At 34.6% G+C, this 21,729-nt stretch overlaps 3 protein-coding genes and 1 long non-coding RNA gene across 18 annotated transcripts; 2 read left to right on the forward strand and 2 right to left on the reverse strand.

The window, feature by feature from the left end:
• The first annotated feature begins 1,392 nt into the window (after positions 1 to 1,392).
• Positions 1,393 to 3,317, forward strand: LOC140986636 (uncharacterized). Of its 2 annotated transcripts, none has more exons than XM_073454943.1 (2): positions 1,393 to 2,766; positions 3,048 to 3,317. In XM_073454943.1, the coding sequence occupies exons 1-2, from the start codon at positions 2,031 to 2,033 to the stop codon at positions 3,062 to 3,064; spliced, it is 753 nt and encodes a 250-aa protein (XP_073311044.1). In that variant the 5' UTR covers positions 1,393 to 2,030; the 3' UTR covers positions 3,065 to 3,317. The 2 variants fall into 2 exon arrangements, with proteins under 2 accessions (XP_073311044.1, XP_073311045.1); XM_073454944.1 differs by having other exon boundaries at positions 1,393 to 2,742.
• Positions 3,318 to 8,396: 5,079 nt separating this feature from the next.
• On the forward strand, positions 8,397 to 16,614 carry LOC140986078 (putative pentatricopeptide repeat-containing protein At5g37570). 14 transcript variants are annotated; one of them, XM_073454058.1, is made up of 5 exons: positions 10,433 to 13,181; positions 13,872 to 14,350; positions 15,359 to 15,437; positions 15,560 to 15,687; positions 16,220 to 16,614. In XM_073454058.1, the coding sequence occupies exon 1, from the start codon at positions 10,762 to 10,764 to the stop codon at positions 12,418 to 12,420; it is 1,659 nt and encodes a 552-aa protein (XP_073310159.1). In that variant the 5' UTR covers positions 10,433 to 10,761; the 3' UTR covers positions 12,421 to 13,181; positions 13,872 to 14,350; positions 15,359 to 15,437; positions 15,560 to 15,687; positions 16,220 to 16,614. The 14 variants fall into 14 exon arrangements, with proteins under 14 accessions (XP_073310156.1, XP_073310155.1, XP_073310159.1 ...); XM_073454060.1 differs by having other exon boundaries at positions 13,872 to 14,184; XM_073454053.1 differs by having other exon boundaries at positions 15,359 to 15,687.
• Positions 13,869 to 16,222, reverse strand: LOC140986080 (uncharacterized). Its single transcript, XR_012176895.1, has 2 exons — positions 16,102 to 16,222; positions 13,869 to 16,035 (listed from the first exon to the last, which is right to left on the reverse strand). It is a non-coding gene; the product is annotated as an uncharacterized lncRNA (long non-coding RNA).
• A 2,883-nt stretch (positions 16,615 to 19,497) lies between the features above and the next one.
• LOC140986560 (F-box protein At4g18380-like) lies at positions 19,498 to 20,655 on the reverse strand. Its single transcript, XM_073454855.1, has one exon. It carries the CDS (start codon positions 20,653 to 20,655, stop codon positions 19,498 to 19,500), a length of 1,158 nt encoding a protein of 385 aa, XP_073310956.1.
• Between the last annotated feature and the right edge of the window lie 1,074 nt (positions 20,656 to 21,729).

Raw genomic sequence — 21,729 nt, forward strand, 5'->3', positions numbered from 1 at the left:
AAGAACAAGCAAATTCTCAAAATGTGTATTTTCTATTAGTTATATTATATTTATTAGTGCCTAAGGATATTTTAGTCTATTTATTTTTTGTTGTAAACCTTAACTATATAAACTCTCTATGTTGTTTCCATAGTTCAATAAGAAATCATATTATCATTTTCTCTACATTATCATGGTATCAAAGCCGCCTATGAATTTGTTTGATGTTTTGAGAGACTGTTAATCCAGTCTATAGTTATTGGGAATCGAATTATGTTTCTCGGATTTGAAAAGAAAAAGAAGAGAGAAGAGGCAAAAAAGGGAATTTTTTCGGATTTTCGGAATTTTCAAGAGCAGCGAGACGAAAATTGCGATTACTCATGTTTCAGCCGTTGGATCGNAAATCAAAGTGAAAAATCTGAAAATCCAAAAATCCCAAACCTCAAATTGCAGTCCCGTTTTTTCCTAACCAAACACTCTTAGAAAAAAAATGATTTTCACCGTTCTAAATGTACCTCTATATGTTCTAAACCAAATGGCAAAATTTCAAGACGATCCAACGGCTGAAACATGAGTAATCGCAATTTTCGTCTCGCTGCTCTTGAAAATTCCGAAAATCCGAAAAAATTCCCTTTTTTGCCTCTTCTCTCTTCTTTTTCTTTTCAAATCCGAGAAACATAATTCGATTCCCAATAACTATNAATCGAGCTTCCTTTGTTCATTGTATTTTGATCTGTATCTCATTCGATTATTCATACAACAACAATCATGAGTGACGCGTAAAGCTGGTTTAATTCGAGATCGAGGTAAATGAATCATCTTAAGTGTGAGATGGAGAAAGTAATCTGAGTGAATTCAAGAGAGTTTTTCTGTATCTTGAGATAGGTAAAAGCTGAGTGAAATTCATTGTTGCTTTGTTTCTCCAGAAACTTGATCTTAATAATAGTGTTTTGTTTCACAAATCAAGTTTTTCATATCTAAAGTTCATTGGTGATTCATTCTAACATCATATACACAACAAATAATGTCTCCGTAGATGTAAGTAAAATTTTCGGTGTCAACCAATTGCTGCTATACTTGTTCTTCATCCGATTACTGTGATACTAATTATACGAAAAAACAAACAAATTCTCAAAAGGTGTATTTTCTATTAGTTATATTATATTTATTAGTGCCTAAGGATATTTTAGTCTATTTATTTTTTGTTGTAAACCTTAACTATATAAAATCTCTATGTTGTTTCCATAGTTCAATAAGAAACCATATTCTCATTTTCTCTACGTTATCATGGTATCAGAGGCGGCTATGAATTTGTTTGATGTTTTGAGATACTGTTAATCCAGTCTATAGTTATTGGGGATTGAATTATGTTTCTCGGATTTGAAATAAAAAGCAGAGAGAAGAGGCAAGAAAGGGGATTTTTTCGGATTTTCAGAATTTTCAAGAGCAGCGAGATGAGAATTGCGATTACTTATGTTTCAGCCGTTGGATCGTCTTGAAATTTTGACAGTTGGTTTAGAACATATAGAGGTACATTTTGAAGGGTGGAAATCTTTTTTTTTCTAAGAGTGTTTGGTTAGGAAAAAACGGGACTGCAATTTGAGGTTTGGGATTTTTGGATTTTCAGATTTTTCACTTTGATTTGTTCTCGCTCGAGTTTGTTTGATTGGATTCTGTCAATTTTGGATTTCCGACTCTGTTGATTTGGTTATTTGGGGATTTCAAATTCTGTTGATTCAAAGATTTCAGATTTGGAGATTTCGTCTCTGGGTCTCTTTCATTATAGCTAGTCGTAAGGATGATTCCCATCAGTCGATTAGTATTCAATTGGATGGTAAAAACTACACGTATTGGAGCTATATTATGAATAATTTTTTGCGTGGAAAATCTATGTGGAGCTATGTTACAGGTTTGCGGGTTAAACCTATAGACGACAAGACAAACGATTATGCGGCCTTGGTCGACAATTGGGAGGCTGATAATTCGAAGATTATTATGTGTATTAACAATCTGTTACTCACTCCATTGATGTTCAGTTGGCTAATTATTAGATGGCTAAAGAGGTATGGGATCATCTGGCTAGATTATACACGCAGTCTAATTTCGTCAAACAGTATCAATTGGAGTCAGATATTCGCACACTTCAGCAGAATGATATGACTATTCAAGAGTTTTATTCTGCCATGACTAATCTCTGGGATCTGTTGGCTCTCATTGAGTCTGCAGAGCTGCCAGCATTTGAACCGTGTATTTCTCGTAGAGAAGCACAATGTCTGGTACAGTTTTTGATGGCCCTTCAGAATGATTTCAAGGGATTGCGTAGGACAATTCTACATCATTCTCCTCTTCCATCTGTTGATTTAGTGGTCAATGAACTGTTAGCAAAGGAGATTCAGCTTAAGTCTAAGGTAGATAAGGTGCCTGTCACACCTACGACTCCATCCGTCTTTGCTGCTCCTCAACAGTCTCCGCCTAGCAACCAAAACAAACCAGCTCCTAAGGTCTCTTCGGATGAATGTGCTCTCTGCAAGGGGAAAGGTCATTGGAAGGCTCAGTGTCCAAAATTGCTCAGTAAAGGCAAGAAACAGCAGCAACAACGACCACCGCAACAACAACGCCCGCCGCAGACTGCTCCATGGCCATATCGCCCACCTCAATCCAACAATGCAGTTGCTGCCCCATCTTTGGATCCATATATGTTCGAGCAGTTTCAGCGGTTCCTTACTTCACAGTCTCATGCCATGTCAGCCTCCTCTCCTAAAGGTTTGTCTTTGTCTGCTAATTCAGGTAAATCGTCTCCCTTTGGATCTTATATTCAGGTGCTTCGCATCATATGTCTCCTGATATTGATTCTTTTACGTCTGTTACTTCTGCTCCCTCTTTGTCTGTCATGACCGCCGATGGTACTCCACTGCCATTGGTAGGAATTGGCTCTGTTAGCACATCCCGTGTATCTCTATCAGATGTATACCATATTCCTAGTCTAACCTTAAATCTTGCATCTGTTGGTCAATTGTGTGATTTCTGGTCTCTCAGTTCTTTTTATTTCTACTAATTGTTGTGTTCAGGACCCGCAATCTCATAAGGTGATTGGGACAGGCTGTAGGGAAGGAGGAGTCTATGTTTTGGATGAGTTCCAAATATCATATATTGCTGCTTCTAGTGTGGATTTGTCGTCTTTTCGTTTGAGTTGTTCGTCTTCTGATTTTTATCTTTGGCATTCTCATTTGGGTCATGTTTCTGCGTCTCGTTTAAAGTTTTTGTTGTGTACATGAGTTTTAGGTCATTTAGTCAGTCATGATATTTCTGATTGTCGTGGTTGTAAACTGGCTAAATTTTCAGCCTTGCTTTTTTATAAAAGCATTTCTTTTTTAATTGCGCCATTTGATCTTGTGCATTCTGATGTGTGAGGACCCTCTCTTGTATCCACCAAAAGGGGTTCCAGATATTTTGTTTCGTTCATTGATGATTTCACTCGTTATACTTGGATTTATCTTATGAAACACATGTCTGATTTCCTTACCATATTCAACAACTTTAGAGCCCTTGTGAATACCCAACATTCCTCTGTCATTAAATGTTTTCGGTGTGATTTGGGGGGTGAATACACTTCTAACAATTTTTCTCAGTTACTTGCTACTGATGGGACTATCCACCAAACCTCGTGTACATGATAATTACTGGTGATGATTATGATGGTATTGAGTCTTTGAAGTCTGAGTTGGCACGTTGCTTCGCTATGAAAGATTTGGGTGTGCTACGTTATTTTTTGGGAATTGATGTTGCCTATTCTCCAAAAGGCTATCTCTTATCTCAATCAAAGTATATAGCTGATTTGTTTGAGCGTCCTCGACTCACTGATAACAAGATTGTTGATACTCCCCTTGAGACTAATGTTATATACTCTATGTCGGATGGCACTCCTTTGACAGATTCTAGTCTCTATCGTACCATTGTAGGCAGTTTGGTTTATCTTACTGTGACTCGACCCGACATTGCGCATGCTGTTCATGTGGTTAGTCAGTTTGTCACTGCTCCTACTACAGTTCAATGGGACTTCCGTTCTTCGTATTCTCAGGTACCTTCGGGGCACTCAGATTCATAGTCACTTGTTCCCTTCTACGTCTTCGTTAGAGCTGCGTGCTTATTCTGATGCGGATTGGGCTGGTGATCCTATGGATCGCAAATCGACCACTGGATTTTGTATTTTCCTCGGTGACTCGCCTATTTCGTGGAAGAGCAAGAAACAAGATGTCATATCTCGCTCTTCTACAGAAGCAGAGTATCGTGACATGGCCTTGACTACCTGTGAAATCGTTTAGTTACGCCGGTTGCTTGCTGATATGGGTATTTCTCTTTGTCACCCTAATCATTTACATTGTGATAATCAGAGTGCTATTCAGATTGCACACAATCCAGTTTTTCATGAGCGAACCAAACATATCGAGATTGATTGTCATGTCACTCGCCACCACCTACAGATCGGCACCATCACATTGCCATTTGTTTCTTCTCATCTGCAAATTGCTAATATGTTTACAAAAGCACTCTCGGCTTCGCGCTTCCGGTTCTTGTCTGAAAAACTCTCAATGCTTATCGCTGTAGCATCGTGAGTTTGAGGGGGCATATTAGTTATATTATATTTATTAGTGCCTAAGGATATTTTAGTCTATTTATTTTTCATTGTAAACCTTAACTATATAAACTCTCTATGTTGTTTCCATAGTTCAATAAGAAAACTTATTATCCTTTTCTCTATGTTATCATTTTCTTTAGTTACACCTGAGATAGTCCAAGACTAAACGACAATTTAGGCTTTGAAAATTTCAATGCTTAATTGAAACTCCTTAGCTCTGTTTTTTATTGAATGAATGCATCGCTGCTCTTCCTATTATAATGCTTTATTAGTATTCATATTTAACATCAACTAGCAGTTTGTAGGCATTTTGATTCTCAGAAGTGTTGAGATAGAGAATGAATCATCTCTCACGTTTACTTCTTGCACCTTCCCTTGTGCTAAGAGGCGAGTTTTGCTTAATTTAGCATTAAAAAATTGATATCAGTTAGCAATTAATTCTTTTTCATTGACGGTTATACATTGCAAGGAGTTCTAAAATGACCAGATATATACCAGACGACATTATCATCAAAAATTTCAACTTATGTGATGCAAAATCCATTTTCAAACGCTTCCGCGAGCTTGCTGTTCAAACCGAACACATTTCTCTCCAAATCCGGTATTCCATTAGCATTCAGGAATCTAGAGTCCCTGTTTGGCCACATGGACTTCTAAAATTTCTAAAATCTTTTCCCAGGATTCGATTTGCAAAGATTGAATTCTTCTGCGATGCTACTAATCCCAACGATACCAAGCAGATGCCCGATTCCTTGCTTCGCTGGAAATATGGTCCGCAAGGGTCCATAATCCTTTTTGCCAAGAAGTGTGTTCTTTCGTTTGATGACGATGACATGGGTGACTGCACTGTAATTGCTCATAAAGATTTAACAGAAGAAGATGTAGATGCAACCATTGGTTCGCTGGAAAATACCTGATTTGATCGTGAATTGTGGCTTTGTTATATAAGAAGGATTGTTGAGGTTCTTCCAAACGTACAAGAAGTTACAGCAGTGGATTCCTGGATGCATGGGCGTATGGTTGTGGATGGAGGCCACGTCGATTTTATGAGAGGGACGTCGCCAAAGGAGGATGTCAAAATTCGAGGAAAAATTTGGACTGCACATCATGTGAAGGTACCGTTCTCAGCATTTGTACTTAAGGATGTGGTCCTGTATTTAGTAAGATTAAACGATGTTTCAGATGATTTAGTGGTGCAAAACTTTTGCGAAGAAGGAGAATTTTTCCAAGCGATCACGAGGATAATGGCGGAGGCTTAGAAGAATTGGCTGTAGCTACCAATTATAACTTTTTATGAGGAAAAATGATAAACTGGCTAATGTTGGTTGCATTGACATCTCTTATCTTAGAATTTCACTTTTGTTGCATGGAGCTTCTGAAAACATTTATTTTCTGTGTACTTGTTTGTTGTTGGAACTTGTTAAAATTGAAACTTGGACCTAACTCAACCTCAAAAGCTAGTTCAAGGGGGGAGTATTGTCCAAGTCCATATATGCAACTTCCAGGTTATTTATCCAATTGATGTGGGACAACTAACACACACCCCTCACGCCCAGGAATGAACATCTGGAGCGTGAAGTTTACAAATGACCCAACTATGGGCAGAACGGGTGGCCTAACTATAGGCAGTCCAACACATAACGGTGGAACCTGAGCTCTGATACCATGTTAATATTGAAACTTGGACCTAACTCAACCCCAATTGCTAGTTCAAGGGGGGAGGATTGTCCAAGTCCATATATGCAACTTCCAGGTTATTTATCCAACCGATGCGGGACAACTAACAGAACTGATCACGTGTTAGCCTTTGAAAACCTTTGACAGAGCTTAGTCATTGACACAAATTATCCTTGTTAAGTTCATTAGTACAAAATTAACTTGTTTACACAATCCCATTTGTCTAGTCCTCTACAATGTTTGATAAATCACGACAAAATTCTAAACCGTTTTAGTCCATTACTGCCATTTCAATTATCCGCTGATGAAACTAATATTATATTCATATAAAATAATCTTAGATTAAACATTACAATTTCATATTAAATGTTTTTTTAATAGTTTATTTTTTTGTCTTCGAATGGTTAGAGGTTGAAAATAAAGAAATCATTTTGGTCGATGAAATGCATTAATTTAGTTATTATTGGATAATCAGTATTTATTTGTTTTGATTAAACATTACCACTTAATGCATACGATCACAAATACGTTCATATGATGGTAATCGATTGTGTTGGTATTTTTGTTTAAAAAAAAACTATAGTTTAATAAAGTTAAGGAATTCTATTATTAACATTTTGTGTGAAATTTATTTATTTTTTAATTAATAATACTACAGTCATGTACAGATGCATTGGATTAGGTGTAAATCCATGCACCTAAAACTTAAGCCCAGGAGGTAATCCATTTGGACAAGCCCAAGTCTCGGCCCGTGTTACCAAATATGGGAAGGAGGGCCCAAGAACTAGGACTTTCAAAAACAAAATTGCAATGAGCTTGATTAAATCTGTTCTGTAGTGGGCATTTTTCGAAAATGGAAGATGAAAAATGTATCAAACAGTCTATACCATTTTCGATCTCTACTCAATACGCATTTAAATGAAAATTTCTGTGCATTGTTCCTTCTTTCTCTAATACCTATATTGGATAGTTTCCCTGCAAAATTGCCTATATATCAAACGACAAGAGCTCTTCCGGTCGAGAACTCATATGTTTGTGTGAAAGAGAAGGATGTGTTGCTTTCTGTTTGAAAGGACAAATGTCTTGGCATGGAAGACATTATTTATTCTTTGATTATATTTTTTTAATAATATTTTATATACAAATATAGAGTTTTGTATTTTAAGATTAATGTTATTAACGATAGGATAAATACTAAGTCTAGATTTATTTAAAATAGTTTATTTGTTCATAAAACTATTGTTTTCATATTTTGTAGATATCTTATTCAATGAATAATATGTAGGTCAAATAGATCTTATATAAAAAAGAATAGAGGCTGCAAAATTAAGAGAGAGATATGACGAAGTAAGAGAGAACACAAACATGAATTGGTAATTTAATCCAAAGAAATCAAGTGCTCGAGTCAAGGGTTATTATTGTGTTGTCGTTGAGTGTCGAAGAAGCTTAACCATAACACCTAATTGAAGTGTTGTTTTGAGAATTGTTGGTTGAACAAAATTTTGGCTTCATAGAGTTTGTATCCATAGTTATTTGCTCATTTTGGTGATAGAAAGTTTGGATTTATTTATGTAAAATTTTGCGTGTTGAATTATTCTGCTGCATGTCGTGTTAGATGTTACAACACCGCACAAAACATTTATCTCTAAAACACATAATTCTTCAATCATACATTAATTTTATGTTACAATACAATTTCAAATGATATCATAGTCTACACTTGACGTTACAAAGTAATATTTACGTTATTTTTTAATAACAGGAAAAAGTATTATGGAAGTCTCACTTGTTAACACACATTCCGACCACAAGTTTTAGATATATCCAATTATACTTTTTGGAAAATCCATAAAAATCTATTGGAGAAATGATATCACGAAGTGTTGTCGATGGTTGGAGTCTATCAAATATCGTTGATAAAAATGGTATAATTTAATTTAACCAGAAAATACAAGGACGAGCCATGAAATTCAAATCTCGAACTTATTCGAAGAAATTAGGGATTTTTGTTAGGTTCCCAATCCTCCTTCACTCAACACTCGTATCAATAAAAAAGATATTTATTTCTTAATAATTTTGGACTGAAAGGTCCAACCTTTGAAGCTCGCGCGGATAATAAGTACACCATATATATGATTGCTTTCATTTTCACTTGTTCTGATTACTTTGTGTTCTTGTAATTAATTTAGTTATTTAATTTGTATTTCTGTGATTAATTTAGTTAGTCCGTTGAATAAGGATAAAATAAATTTTTTTTTTGTATATTTTGTTTTTGAGTGGGGTCATGTGAGATAGTCTCACGGATCTTAATCTGTGAGACGGGTCAACCCTACTCATATTCACAATAAAAAGTAATATTTTTTAATGGATGACCTAAATAAGAGATCCGTCTCACAAATACGACCGTGAGACCGTCTCACACAAGTTTTTGCCATTTTTTTTCCAGTGAATTATGTTTGAAAAGTTTTGACAAACCTATATATATTTGAGACTAGTAGCAAAACACGTGCGTTGCACGTGGGTAACGAACTTAAGTACGTTATGAATATTGATTCTAAAGTTGCAAATGAACGTAGAAACATAATTTTTCACAAATTATTCAATAACATATATTATTTCACAGCTTATTTTTCTTCGATTAAATTCAGCAATCATAACATCATATTTAATTTTTATGTTTCTTTTCATCGTCAGATTTGATTTTGATTAATCTCTTTGATACTTGTGTGTTTTTTACTATGATCTTCTTGTTTTGTTTATTTGAGTCGTTCACGATTTGGGTCTAAAAACAAGTGGAAAAAAATAGAGTGATTAAAATAGATATGATGTATATATTAATTTTAAAATTATTGATATAATTACTTGAAATAAAAATTATGAGAAAATACAAGAAAATTCAAGAGCAGATAATATTTTAGAAAAAAACTCTCTCGAAATAAGGGAGTAGATATATATTTTATTAAGGAGGCAAAAAAAATTCAAAATAATTCATAATCGAAAAAGTCCAAAATATAACGGTATTTTTTCCTTTAAAAAAAACTAATGAGACACATCGTAATTTTTAGATACATATATTAATATATCAAATGTTAATAAATGTTTTTAAAAAATTTAAGTCATAACATCATAAAAATATAAAAAAAAAAATGCATATATTCACATAATTCTAAAACTAATTTAGAATATATTTATATCACACACAAAATATATATAATCATTAAAAAGTAATATATAGAAAAACAATATTTTGAGTACTGTCGAATATTACAAAAAACAATTAAGCTACAAAAAATATATCGCTTTACCAAAAGTTATAACCGGGGTAACAATGTAACGTTAACTAAAATATTTTAAAATCGTAAAACAACTCAAACGTCACATTTCGATTGTTCTACCTTGCATAAACAATTATTGCACCTAACAAATATGATATGGATGTTATTTTACATTCTAGAAATCATTTCTCTAAATCAAATTTATTTTCACTGATCAAATAATTTCATCGAACACAGTAATTTTAATTATTAATAATAATTTAAACACAAATATTAATTATTAAGATGACCACCCTATGCCCTCACCTATGTTCCATTAAATTACAATCATAGTAATAATACACCATGAATTGGTTAATATAACTTAGTATATTTAATAAGTGAGTAATATTAAATAACAATTTTGTTATTTTGAAATGTGAAAAATAGTTTTTATATATATAAATTCATCATATATCATTAGCAATCATAAAAAAATACACTCATTTTAATAACAAATTTTAGTAGCAACAAAGAAAAATAATGGGTAAATTGATAAATTAATATGAATTAATATTCAAAGACATTTAAGATAGACAATAAATTACAAAAGAACCCATAAAAAACTATTGATTTAATTTGCTAAATTAAATGAACAAGGGTATATTAGAAAATTCACATTAATATTAAAGGCATTTAAAATATACATTAAATTACAAAAAAACCCATAAAAAAACTATTGATTTAATTTGCTAAATTAAATGAACAAGAGTATGTTAGAAAATTCACGATTAAAAATCATATATTTATATCTTTGTTTTTGTTTTTGTAATTGTTATTGTTAGATTGTTAGATTAGATTTGATTAGATTGGGGGTAATTTTTTTAAAAAAAGATGTGTATAAAATTTAAAAGATAAAATTGTTTGAACAGCTGAAATCTTGAAAACTTGACAATCCCAAGTCTCAACCTTATTTCCTTATTGAATTACAATGATAAGGTTGGAACTTAGTTTTATTTTGGTGTTTTTTTCGGATTTTTGGTTGGATTGTGTTGTTGGGAGACAAGGAGGTATTAATTTCTTGTATTCGACCAGGTAATGCTGTCTGTTCGATTGGTTATGCAATGGATCGACAAAGCATTGTGATATAAGAATTTTTAATGTTGATTTAGGGTTTTGTTCCAGAGTGTAAAAGTTGTAATTTTGTGGAGTAAGATGCTCCTGGGAAACCCATCGTCAGCTGTGTTACCCCTTCTGAAAGCCTGCAAGACGATCAAAGATCTCAACCAGGTTCATTCCCACATCATCCGTAGAGGTTACGATCAAGATCATTTCTTAATCACCTTGTTCATTTCTCTCTGCACCAGCATAATGCCCACCAATCTCTCTTATCCCACCAGCCTTTTCGTCTGCGTTTCCGATCCAAATATTTACCTCTGGAACACCATGATGAAAGCGCAGTGTGAAAGTATTTCCCTTAATGATTGTTTTTTGTTCTTTAGAAGGATGAGAAGGGCTTTAAATGTGGCTCCGGATGAATATACATTTACTTCTTTGATTAAGGGATGTGTTAGAAATTTGGGTCTCAGGGAGGGGAGGGTTGTTCACGGGGTGGTGTTGAGGTGTGGAAGTGAAAGCGATGTGTTTGTTGGGTCCAGCTTGATCGATTTTTATGGAAAATGTGGGGAGATTGAATGTGCTCGTAAGTTGTTTGATGGAATGCGTATAAAAAACGAGGTTTCTTGGACTGCGATGATGACATGTTATTTGAATTTTGGGAACCTGGGAGCTGCAAGACGTGTGTTTGATAAAATGCCGAAGCGGAATGAGGTGGCTTGGAACTCGATGATTAAGGGGTTGGTGAAGTTTGGTGATTTAAATAGTGCAAGAAAGCTTTTCGACATGATGCCTTCCAAGGATGAGGTTTCATTTACAACTTTAATTGATGGATATGCCAAAGCGGGTGATATGGCAGCTGCAAGGGCGTTGTTCGATAAGTTGCCTGAGAAGGATTTGGTTTCATGGTCTGCTTTGATCTCAGGGTATGTACAGAATGGAAAGCCTGGTGCGGCCATGAATGTTTTTGGTGAAATTTTGTCTGCTGGTGTGAAACCTGATGAATTTGTAATGGTGAGCTTAATGTCTGCTTGTTCCCAATTGGGGTCCTTGGAGCTAGCAAAATGGATTGAATCATATATGAGCAATGGTTCCTTTGACTTTAAAAGACCTCATGTTGCTGCAGCTCTTGTTGATATGAATGCAAAATGTGGGAATATGGAGAGAGCAACTTTTTTGTTCGAGGAGATGCCTAGACATGACCTGATTTCTTTTTGTTCCATGATACAGGGATTGACCACACACGGTAGTGGTGCTCAAGCAGTGCAACTGTTCGACAGGATGTTGGATGAAGGCATAAGACCTGATGCTGTGGCCTTCACCGTTATCTTGACAGCTTGCAGTCGTGCTGGCCTTGTTGATGATGGATGCCGTTACTTTGACCTGATGATTCGAGAATATTCTATTAATCCATCTCCCGATCATTATGCGTGTATGGTCGACATTCTTGGAAAATCAGGAAAGCTCAAGGCTGCTTACGAGCTCGTACGGTCAATGCCGGTTGAGTCTCATGCTGGTGCTTGGGGCGCTCTTCTTGGGGCTTGCAGGCTGCATTGTGATATTGATTTAGGTCAGGACGTAGCCCGTAGACTTTTTGAGTTTGAGCCTCAGAGTGCTGGTAACTATGTGCTTTTGTCCCACATGTATGCAGAAGCTGATAGATGGTTGGATATATTTCATTTGAGAGACAAAATGAGAGACAAAGGAGTTCAAAAAGTTCCTGGTTACAGTTATTTAGAGCCAGTTACCCCAGTTTGATCCTGATATTCTTGAGTTTGGCAGTGTTATTACATCGAAATCAAACGAGCATGAGATTTTTTATCTCTCTTGGTTGCTGCTCAGTTTGTTGTCAAAACGTATATTTTGATCCGCCTGCCTTTGGCTATGGAATTGAGGTCATTGATTTGACATGCAATTGCAAAAGCAACTTCCCATTGATGAGCACTAGGGCAAGAGGCCTTCGTCTCAGTCGGGATTAATCTGAAAAATACATTTTCGGAGAGGATGTGAGCAAAAGACTTGATGATTGGTTTTATATGTCCATAATTTTTGTGCATTGGTTTGATTCGTTTGACAACTTGAACCAAAGCTGCAAAATGAAGTTGGATGGAGAAGTTTTGGCTGCTAATGTTCTCTGCTAGCTTGTAACCAACATTCTTTGACAGTTTAGCTGTATAGATACTGCTAAATATTTCTTCAAGATCAGTTCTCTGGTAAGATTATGTAACGAAGCACCAGAGGGGAAAACAAAAGAAAATTAGAGCTTTCTGCTGTTTAAACAATCTAAAAAAATTTCATCGTGCCTCTTACTACCTTCAAGAATCTTGTTGAATGGAATGATAGGGATATCACGTGCAAGAAAATTCATTTTATCACATGTTTGAATACAAGAGAAGCAGTTAACATCACAATTTCTCACTAAAACTTGATTCTTGTGTACCCTGATTGGATGGCTAAATGTCCCTACTCCATTGGCAATGCTGCATGGTCTTGCTTTTATTGATGCAGCCTTTTGTCAGGTCTGTTGTTTACTCTTGAATGACTTTTCAGTTTAACACTCAATATATGCAATCAATGTCATCTTTGAATTTAGTCTTACGTGCCTACCAATTATCTGCTGTTGCTGGGTTTTGATTTTGTTTATAAAATTTGAAATGATTGATCTATGTAATTTCCCAGATCTAAATAATATGAGGTCAAAATGTGTGAAGGCCTTCGGATTCACGTGTATATATTATTTTTCTCTTTGAATTTGTACCAGCTTATGGATAAAATTAAAGCTTATTTACTGAACGAATGAAAATTGGGCTAGAACTTTATATGAATTGGACTCTTGAATTATATCAGTTTATTCCTGAATTGCAAATATGCATTGAAGAATTAATGAAGCTCTTGATTTATTATTCACTTTGTACTGGTTTTGGGCAGTCTTGAGCTATGACGCCATAGAAATTATTATAATAAATTGCGATGTCGGGAGGGATTGATGCTTGCCTATAGCATTGTCAAATTTAGTGGTAAAGTTGTCCCTTCATTGTTTGCAAACTCTCGCGTTTTTTTGGAGCCATTCTAAAATGATGTTATATTCTAATACCTTAACCATAATTTTCTTTGTTGGAAATGATTGAAACTATGTTGCTTTGATTAAGTGTTATCACTAATGTATTGTATAAATAGTAATTGACTAGGTGTGATTGGAAATATTGCAGGATTGGTAAATATATGAGTTTTGTCGTCAAATGACATGTATATGGCGGTAATTATGAGGCTAAAGAGACATGAATGGATGGTATGATTGTTGATCTGGCAAAGCCAATGAGTTGTTATCTAAAGAGAGCCGGTGGAGTGTAATTAGCCAGTGAATGATGTATCTGACTTGATATCATGTTGATGCCATGTGGTTGATTTTGTTTAGCCGGTGGATGATGTATCCTGTTGGTGATCGTATTTGTCAGTCAGTGGATAATGTATCTGGAGCGACATGATGTTGTTGTGATTCTGACCAGGGGGCCATATGTTTGGGTACGAGTTGTTGATGTGGATGCATTTTTAGTCGCATATATTGATTGTGATTATGATATATAGAGGCATGAGAGTATTATTGTTGGTTTCACAGCATAAATAATTGGCTTACGATCCTTTGTGGAATGTTTTAACTAAATAATGATGGAAGTTACTCTTATCTCAGGTAATTGGCTACGGTCTTTCCTGTGACGTGTTAGCTAAATAATGATTGAAGTTAATCTAATGTCATTATATGAGTTGATAATGGTCTCCATGTGATGTGCTGGCTAAATAATTTTTGAAATTACTCTGATGTCAGGATACGAGTTGATAATTGGGTGATGGTCCTTCATGTGATGTGTTAGCTAAATAATGGTTGAAGTTACTCTGATGTCAGGATATGAGTTGATAATTGGCTTATGGTTCTTCGTGTGATTATCTACAGTTGTTTAATTCCTATACATGTTTGATTATGAACATATTGGCCATTAGTTCACTTAAGGGATTTGTTTTTCAGGTAACATGTTAGATGTTGGTAGCGGTAGATAGGTTGTATCATGGCATAACGGAAACCAGGGTAGAGCCATGCTACTAAGTGTTGAGTATAATTAATGATACTAAAAATGTAGTTTATTCTTTATATTTTCTGTTAAAAAAATAGCAAGGTATGTATATATATGTGTGTGTGTGTGTAATGTGTGGGAAAAATATGCCAGACGAAATATAAAATATTTGTTTAAAAAAAGCACAAATTATAAATAATTATCAGTTACTACCAACTAGAATTTGTTAGTTGTGTGGTTAGTGCGAGATCAACCTCGGGTTCTACGTCAGGTGGTATTAGAGCAGTGGTTAGATGTCTGGGATGGTTAGGATCTTTGATTTAGGTGTTGGAGGTCAATATTAATTGTGCATATCTATACATTTATATGGTCTTCTTATGCGAAAATATGTTTATTAAATTCTTTAATTGTGTGTTCGTTGTGTTGACTTGATACAATATATGTTGGATTATCATTGACCATTGAAATTGCAAGATGATAGTTAAAAACATGAAGAGAAGGTAAAGTGTCTCTTGCAACATATGTTTGTCCCCAGCGTGATGTTCTATTGTGTTGTGTGAATTTTGTTTTGTCCATTGTGTCTAGATAATGTGGACAGTTATGATGATGATGTTGTTTCTGTTATTAAGGGTAATGGTATGCTACTGAGGTGCATGAGAACTTTTTGTACCGTATGGGTGGTACTTGATAACGACTGAAACATATCAGGTCTTTTTCTCATCATATGAATATTAACTTTCTGCAAAGATATTGGATATTCTAAAGGTGCCAATATGTGGTCATGCTTATTTTACATATGAGATTCTGACCCAATGAATTATATAAATTAGGTGATGTCGAATATAGATGGTGATGTGGATTCCTGTAAGGATGTTGTAATTTCTCACATGTTGGAGCAATGGCCGAGATGATATGCTCAGGTGTTGATGTGTGGTGTCATGACACTGAAACTCCAAAGGTAAGTATATAAGAATACTTATGATACCTAAATTGTATCATATGGTGTGTATAACAGTGTTTGGTGAAATTATATGTAATCTTCTAATAATTCCCGATCATGATGATGATAGCATGATTATTTGGTAGAGTTTATTATATAAATACAGTACATGCTTGTTTTTGACTTTTGAAAGGACGTCTTATCTGCTAAAAGAAAAGAAATATCGATTTTATGGAGGAATCTTATGGAATGATGATGATGGTGTGTTGATCTTTGAGTTTTGTCTAGTTATTGATTGATCTATTGATAACTAAGTGAACTTCAATTTGTTTTAGTGTAGCTAGTAACATGAGTTTGATCTGTTTGCTGTGTTGAGGTCCTGAGGAGTTTGCTTCAGTGACATCTTTGTGATACGATGCAGTGAGTGATGACTGTTATTTATTATGCTAGTCGAATTTGTTGAGAAATTTGAATAGACTTTTGACTAAATTTTGTTAAATTAATGCCTTGCAATTGTTGAGTTGAGTTGTTTGATGCTCCATTTTTGTAGTGATAAAATGAAGCAGTAAATCCAGCCGATCATATTTTTTTTGCCGGTAATTTGGAGGGTCATATCCAGTAAAATAAATACCATCTTCATTGGCTGCCTGGTAACAGAAACCACCGAAACAACTAGGAGCCAACCAGATATTGAAAACATCGAAAAGTATGTTCTTGGGGCCCCTATGCGAGTGTGTGATCCCGGATATTATCGTCCCCAGATCGACAATGGAATCATAATGGTGAGTCACTGTAAATGGGGAGGTAATTCTTGACATGGATGTGGCTATTGTTCGGAAAAGTTTAATGCTAGAATCTAGAATGATGCATAGTTTTTGGCTGTATATGAATTCATTCTTGCTACCTGACATTCGAGATACAAATTCTTGTGGTGCTTTGTTGAAAGTTCCTATCCATTTGATTTGTTTACTTGGAAAAGACCAGTTTCAAAAAGAGCACCCCTGTCGAACAATTAATCAAGAAATATATATTTCAAGAATGCTATTTGCGACAAATATAATATAATGTTGTATTTGGATCGAATGATTTGAACATGAGAAAATGATTTGATCCAATTTTCTGATTCCATGTGTATCAAAAATGGTTGTCGTGTGTGTTTAGGGTACAAAATGTAATTTTCAAATGCACATAAATTTTATATATGTTTATTCCATCATAGTTTGTAAAGAGACGTACGGTTTAATTATTACAAATTGTAATAAACTCTGCTCCACTAATTTATTTTGAATTAACAAAACTTTGTTATTGAGAATTTAAATATTGAAAAATTCGTTAGTTAAGAATTTTGAATTAATAAAACTTTGTTATCTTGAATTATATATAGATTTGGGCAATTGCAATATCAAAATTATTAATGTAAAATGATATTTGGGTACGGTAAACTAATATGTAATTAAATTCGTGGAATAATTTTTAAATTTTTGTAAATTGTAATTCTCAGTTAAGTAATTTACAAGATTTTACCTATAGAAATTTTAGCTTATTTTTAAAATCTTTGTTAATTTTTTTTATGCATATTAAATATTTTTTAAAAAAATTAATAGAGTTTTTCTTATATCATGATAAAAACAAAATAATGATAACAAATTCTTCAAATGTATGATTCTATAAACTATATTTTAGTCTGTGAACAAACTCATTGATACCAAAGAAAAATGTGAACATCTCTGAAAAATGATTTGAATAAAACTGTCACAAACCATGGTGGTTTTTTAAATTTCGAATTTACGATGGAATTTAATTTATAAATTCCGTAGCCGTTATGTATTTAAGTGCAGCAGCTTTTATAAACCGTTAAGGTAAATTTAAATTGTCGCTAATTGAGTTTTTTTTGGCGGGCATTTTCACCACATGAGCTTTCCACATCTTCAACCTGACTTTGTCATCACCTTTCCATGGAATCTCTTCTTTCATGATTGGAAGAACAACAAATATCGTGTACATGGGCCAGCCTCAACATGGAATCAAGGAAGTGATGTCGCATCAGAGCAACCAGGATAATGAATTCCTCTATTGTTAAAGACTTAAATCAGTTGCAATTTGGACACTGGAATCTATTGCAAGTTCAGGGATCTTGGCCTGAGGGGAGGACAAGTTCAGCCAGGACAAGTGTGCCTCCTACAAAACTCAAAGTGATGGCTTGGAATACTAGTTTAATGACCATTCCAATATACCAAAGTGCAACATCAATATACCATAAAATAATTCATTTCAAATTAAATTTGTATGACCATTCTAATATATCAGAGATTAATATAATTGCATTGAACACAGTTTTCTTTAGACATGAATTATCAAAATAATGCTAGTCTGCACAGAAAACTTAAGTAAGATCTAAAATTGAGTGTACTCGAAGGTTGCAAGATTGTAAAGCAAGCTTGTCAATGTCAGACAAAGCATACAAATACTATCCATCTGCATCCCTCAAGTTCTTTCTTCACATGCCTAGCTTCCCCCATGCAACATGGATAAAATAAATAAAGAAACAAATAGGGGGAAGTGAATTTGACTCTAATGAAGCAAAAAGCTGCAGCAGATGAAGTTAGCTGCTTAAGTCATTCAAACAATTCCGGAGGTATGGATAGAAGGTATTACTTCTTTGCTACAAATTGATCGTGGTTCATGAAGCAAAAACATGATGTTAAGATTAGCCAACCTCATAATGTATAGAATCTTGAATCAAGAAAAAATAAATCGTTGGAGCTGTAACTATTGTTCTGTAATAGTTGGAGCAGATGAAGTTAGCTGGTTAAGTCATTGAAACAATTCCGCAGGTATGGATAGAGGGCATTGCTTATTTGCTACAAATTGAACGTGGTTCATGAAGCAAAAACATGATGTTAAGATTAGCCAACCTCATAATGTATAGAATCTTGAATCAAGACAAAATAAATAGTTGGAGCTGTTCTGTAACAGTTAATTGGTGTTTCCTATGTAATTTATGCATGTGAAGGGGAATAAAATTGGCCAACGCTTGACATATAACTGACAGTGTGAAACGATTAAAAATGACCATTAACCAAAGAGATTTTATGCCTGTGATGCCAACACCTACTGGCTGCATTGGCACAAGCAGGGCCCTTCTTTTAAATGGAGAGTATGTATCAAAAGAAAGAGTTTTCGCTCGTGAGGCTGTTTACAGTCCTGGTTTGCGAAAAACTGATGTAAGGAAGCAGTTCGCAGTCTCGATTAGCAATACTAAGGGGCTGATAATGCCTTGTGCAACGAACAGATCTCCTAGAATAAATAGAATCAGCACCAAAGACATTAATCTAATAGAGTTCTTTCCGCGAATAAATCAAGGGAGTACCTCAAGTGACATTTAGCTAAAGATGCTGCCATCTAATATAATACTGCAGATTCCATTAGCAGAATCTGAGTTTAAAACGCTTGAAACATTATAATTACTCAACGATAGGTTATCCTGAGAAGAAGTCGAAAGAAAAGCATACCACTTCCCTAAAGTATGTGTTACCAGTAACAGAACTCTTCAACCTGAGGACCACAAATCTCTTCACATTTGCTAAATGTACACGTTGATAAGTTACGATTTCAATTAAGATGATAAGGATTGTTTTGTTTAAAGAAAACATTGATAAAGACTTATATATGGCGCAACTAAAAGACCTTAAATTCGTGGAAACTTAACTGAAGGTGCAGAAATTTCATATTTTCATTTACAGATTAAACAAACATCCTGAAAATGGAACATCCAGTCTACCTATCATCAAACAGTTCTCTAATTCAACCTTTTCTTTTTGCCCCAAACTAATTACTTGAAGTATCTGAAAGTGAAACAATCTTTTCAAAACTAGCTTCTTTCTTCACCAAAATCATGGCAAGTTCATGGTACTCTTCTTCTTCAAACGAATTTTCTGCCACTAAAGTATCGCAACATTCAATTTGTCTGAACAAGATAAGGCTCACCTCTTTCATTATGCATCCAGAAAGTGGCAGTTTCACCACAGGAGCTTTCCACAGCTTTAGGCAGAACCTGTCATCCAATGGATTCTTCTCTTTCAAACCCGCAATCCCCTCTTCATCAAGAACAACTCTACCCTGTTTCATATAATCCACTGCCACAACATTTTTTATGTTTTGAAGACCAGCAATAATCTTGCGTATAAGAGTCACCCTCAAAATGGAATCCAAGATGTGTTGTCCCACCAAAAGAAGCGAGAGAATGATTTCCTCCATGGCTAAATCATTTGCAGTTTGGACACTGGAATCACCTATATTTTCATCAGTCGATGCAACACGATTCTTGGCGGATATGAAGATGAACCCTGACGACCCATATTTCCACCTGAGCAGAGGCTCAAATCTCAGCTGGTAGACACTGCCGAGAGAAAAGTTAATGATTATGGAGTCGGCGCAAGAAAATTTCATCAGAAAGTTCATGATGCCCGGATTCGACAAAGCAGTCTCGCCTCCCCTCCTGAATCGATATTTGAGAAGCGTCCACAGGGCTATCAGAGGCTTGAACAGAAAATAAGGGATATTCCGAAGAAGAGAGAGCACCAGACGAGACGGCCGTACGGCCGCAGGATCACGGTGGCAGGTGCAAGCTTTAAACACACCTGGCATTTCCACAAACACCACATGAGTTTGAAGAACAAGAGACGCAAAGTTCTTGGAAACCAAAGAGCAAATGCATAGACATTTAGCATCCGAAATCTTGTCGAAGATGGTCACTATCAGCTCTTTCGGGAGGCGATTGAAAGGGTTTTTCTCTACACAAAATTCAGACGCCGTTAATTTTTTCCTCATTGATTCTTCCATTGTTTCTCTGTATTTTCTTGTTCTCCAGTTCTCACTATCAGTGTACGATCGTGGAGTGGGCGGAGGTAGAGGGAGTCTGCGTGTTGCCCAAGTAGGTGAGTGGGCCTTGATCTCCTGTGGTGATGGTGCAGTATAATCTGCCATAGGTTTTTTTTTTCTCTTTTTTTAAAAAACCCATTAAAAATAAGGATAAATTATAAAAAAAAATTCTCAATTCAAATTTCAATTTATGATTTACTCTAAGACGTAAAAATTTAGTTTGAGTTCATCAATTTTGATAAAATGATCAAAAATAATTTTGATTTTATAACTATGTCAGAAATTATATTAGAGTCGAGGAAAAATTATTTACAATAAAATCTAATCAAGTTTAGATATCAAGAGCAAAGATAAACATTTCAGAATCTTAAAGTAAATATATTATTCAGAGTAATAGGCTCCTAGAAATAGTCTCGAATTCTTCTAACTCTCCGAAGATCTTGAAAAATTCAAAAAATGGTACATAAATATGACAATCAGCTATACTATGTACCACTCAAAATTGAGAACATTATTGAGAAACAACAAATAAATTCTTGAAATATTAAATGATATTCAAACAAAAATCTAAATTATAGGAGAAATCAAATTATTTTACAACAAACATCTTATCGGAAGAATGTTTTAGAACCAATACATCTTCATGGGGTTATGTTTAACTTTGATGTATTGAACTTCAAAAACATAAAATATCTCATCGATGACTGGACATCGACAATGAGAATAGCAGCATGAATAATTGATCTTAATAAATAATGATTAATTAAACTTTTAGAAATGGGTCTGATGAGATCAGTCAAACTTGCATGCGACATGACTTATACAAAAACCAAAGAGTCAGTCCTAGCCGGAGAATCTCTTAGTGAGATAGCTAAAAGAATGTCTGCCCTATTTAAAACACAATTTATATTGGTAGACTATTTTAACATTCAAGACACAGATAAGAAAAATAAATATATTCAAGCTCGGTATAATCTTAAATTACATGACATATGTTTAATGGATAAATATATATGAAATTCAGGGGTCGAAGAAAATAAAACAATGCAACTTTTCTTCGACAAAATGTCAAGTCTTGAATAGAAATACTAATTTTGGAATGTGTCACCGTAATCCAGATACTTTGGCACATATAACACGTTTTCTCAAAAAAAAAAAAATGGCAATATTGCGTCATAT

Source organism: Primulina huaijiensis, chromosome 10 (genome assembly GCF_012295235.1).
Source record: "Primulina huaijiensis isolate GDHJ02 chromosome 10, ASM1229523v2, whole genome shotgun sequence".
Classification (NCBI taxonomy): Eukaryota; Viridiplantae; Streptophyta; class Magnoliopsida; order Lamiales; family Gesneriaceae; genus Primulina; species Primulina huaijiensis.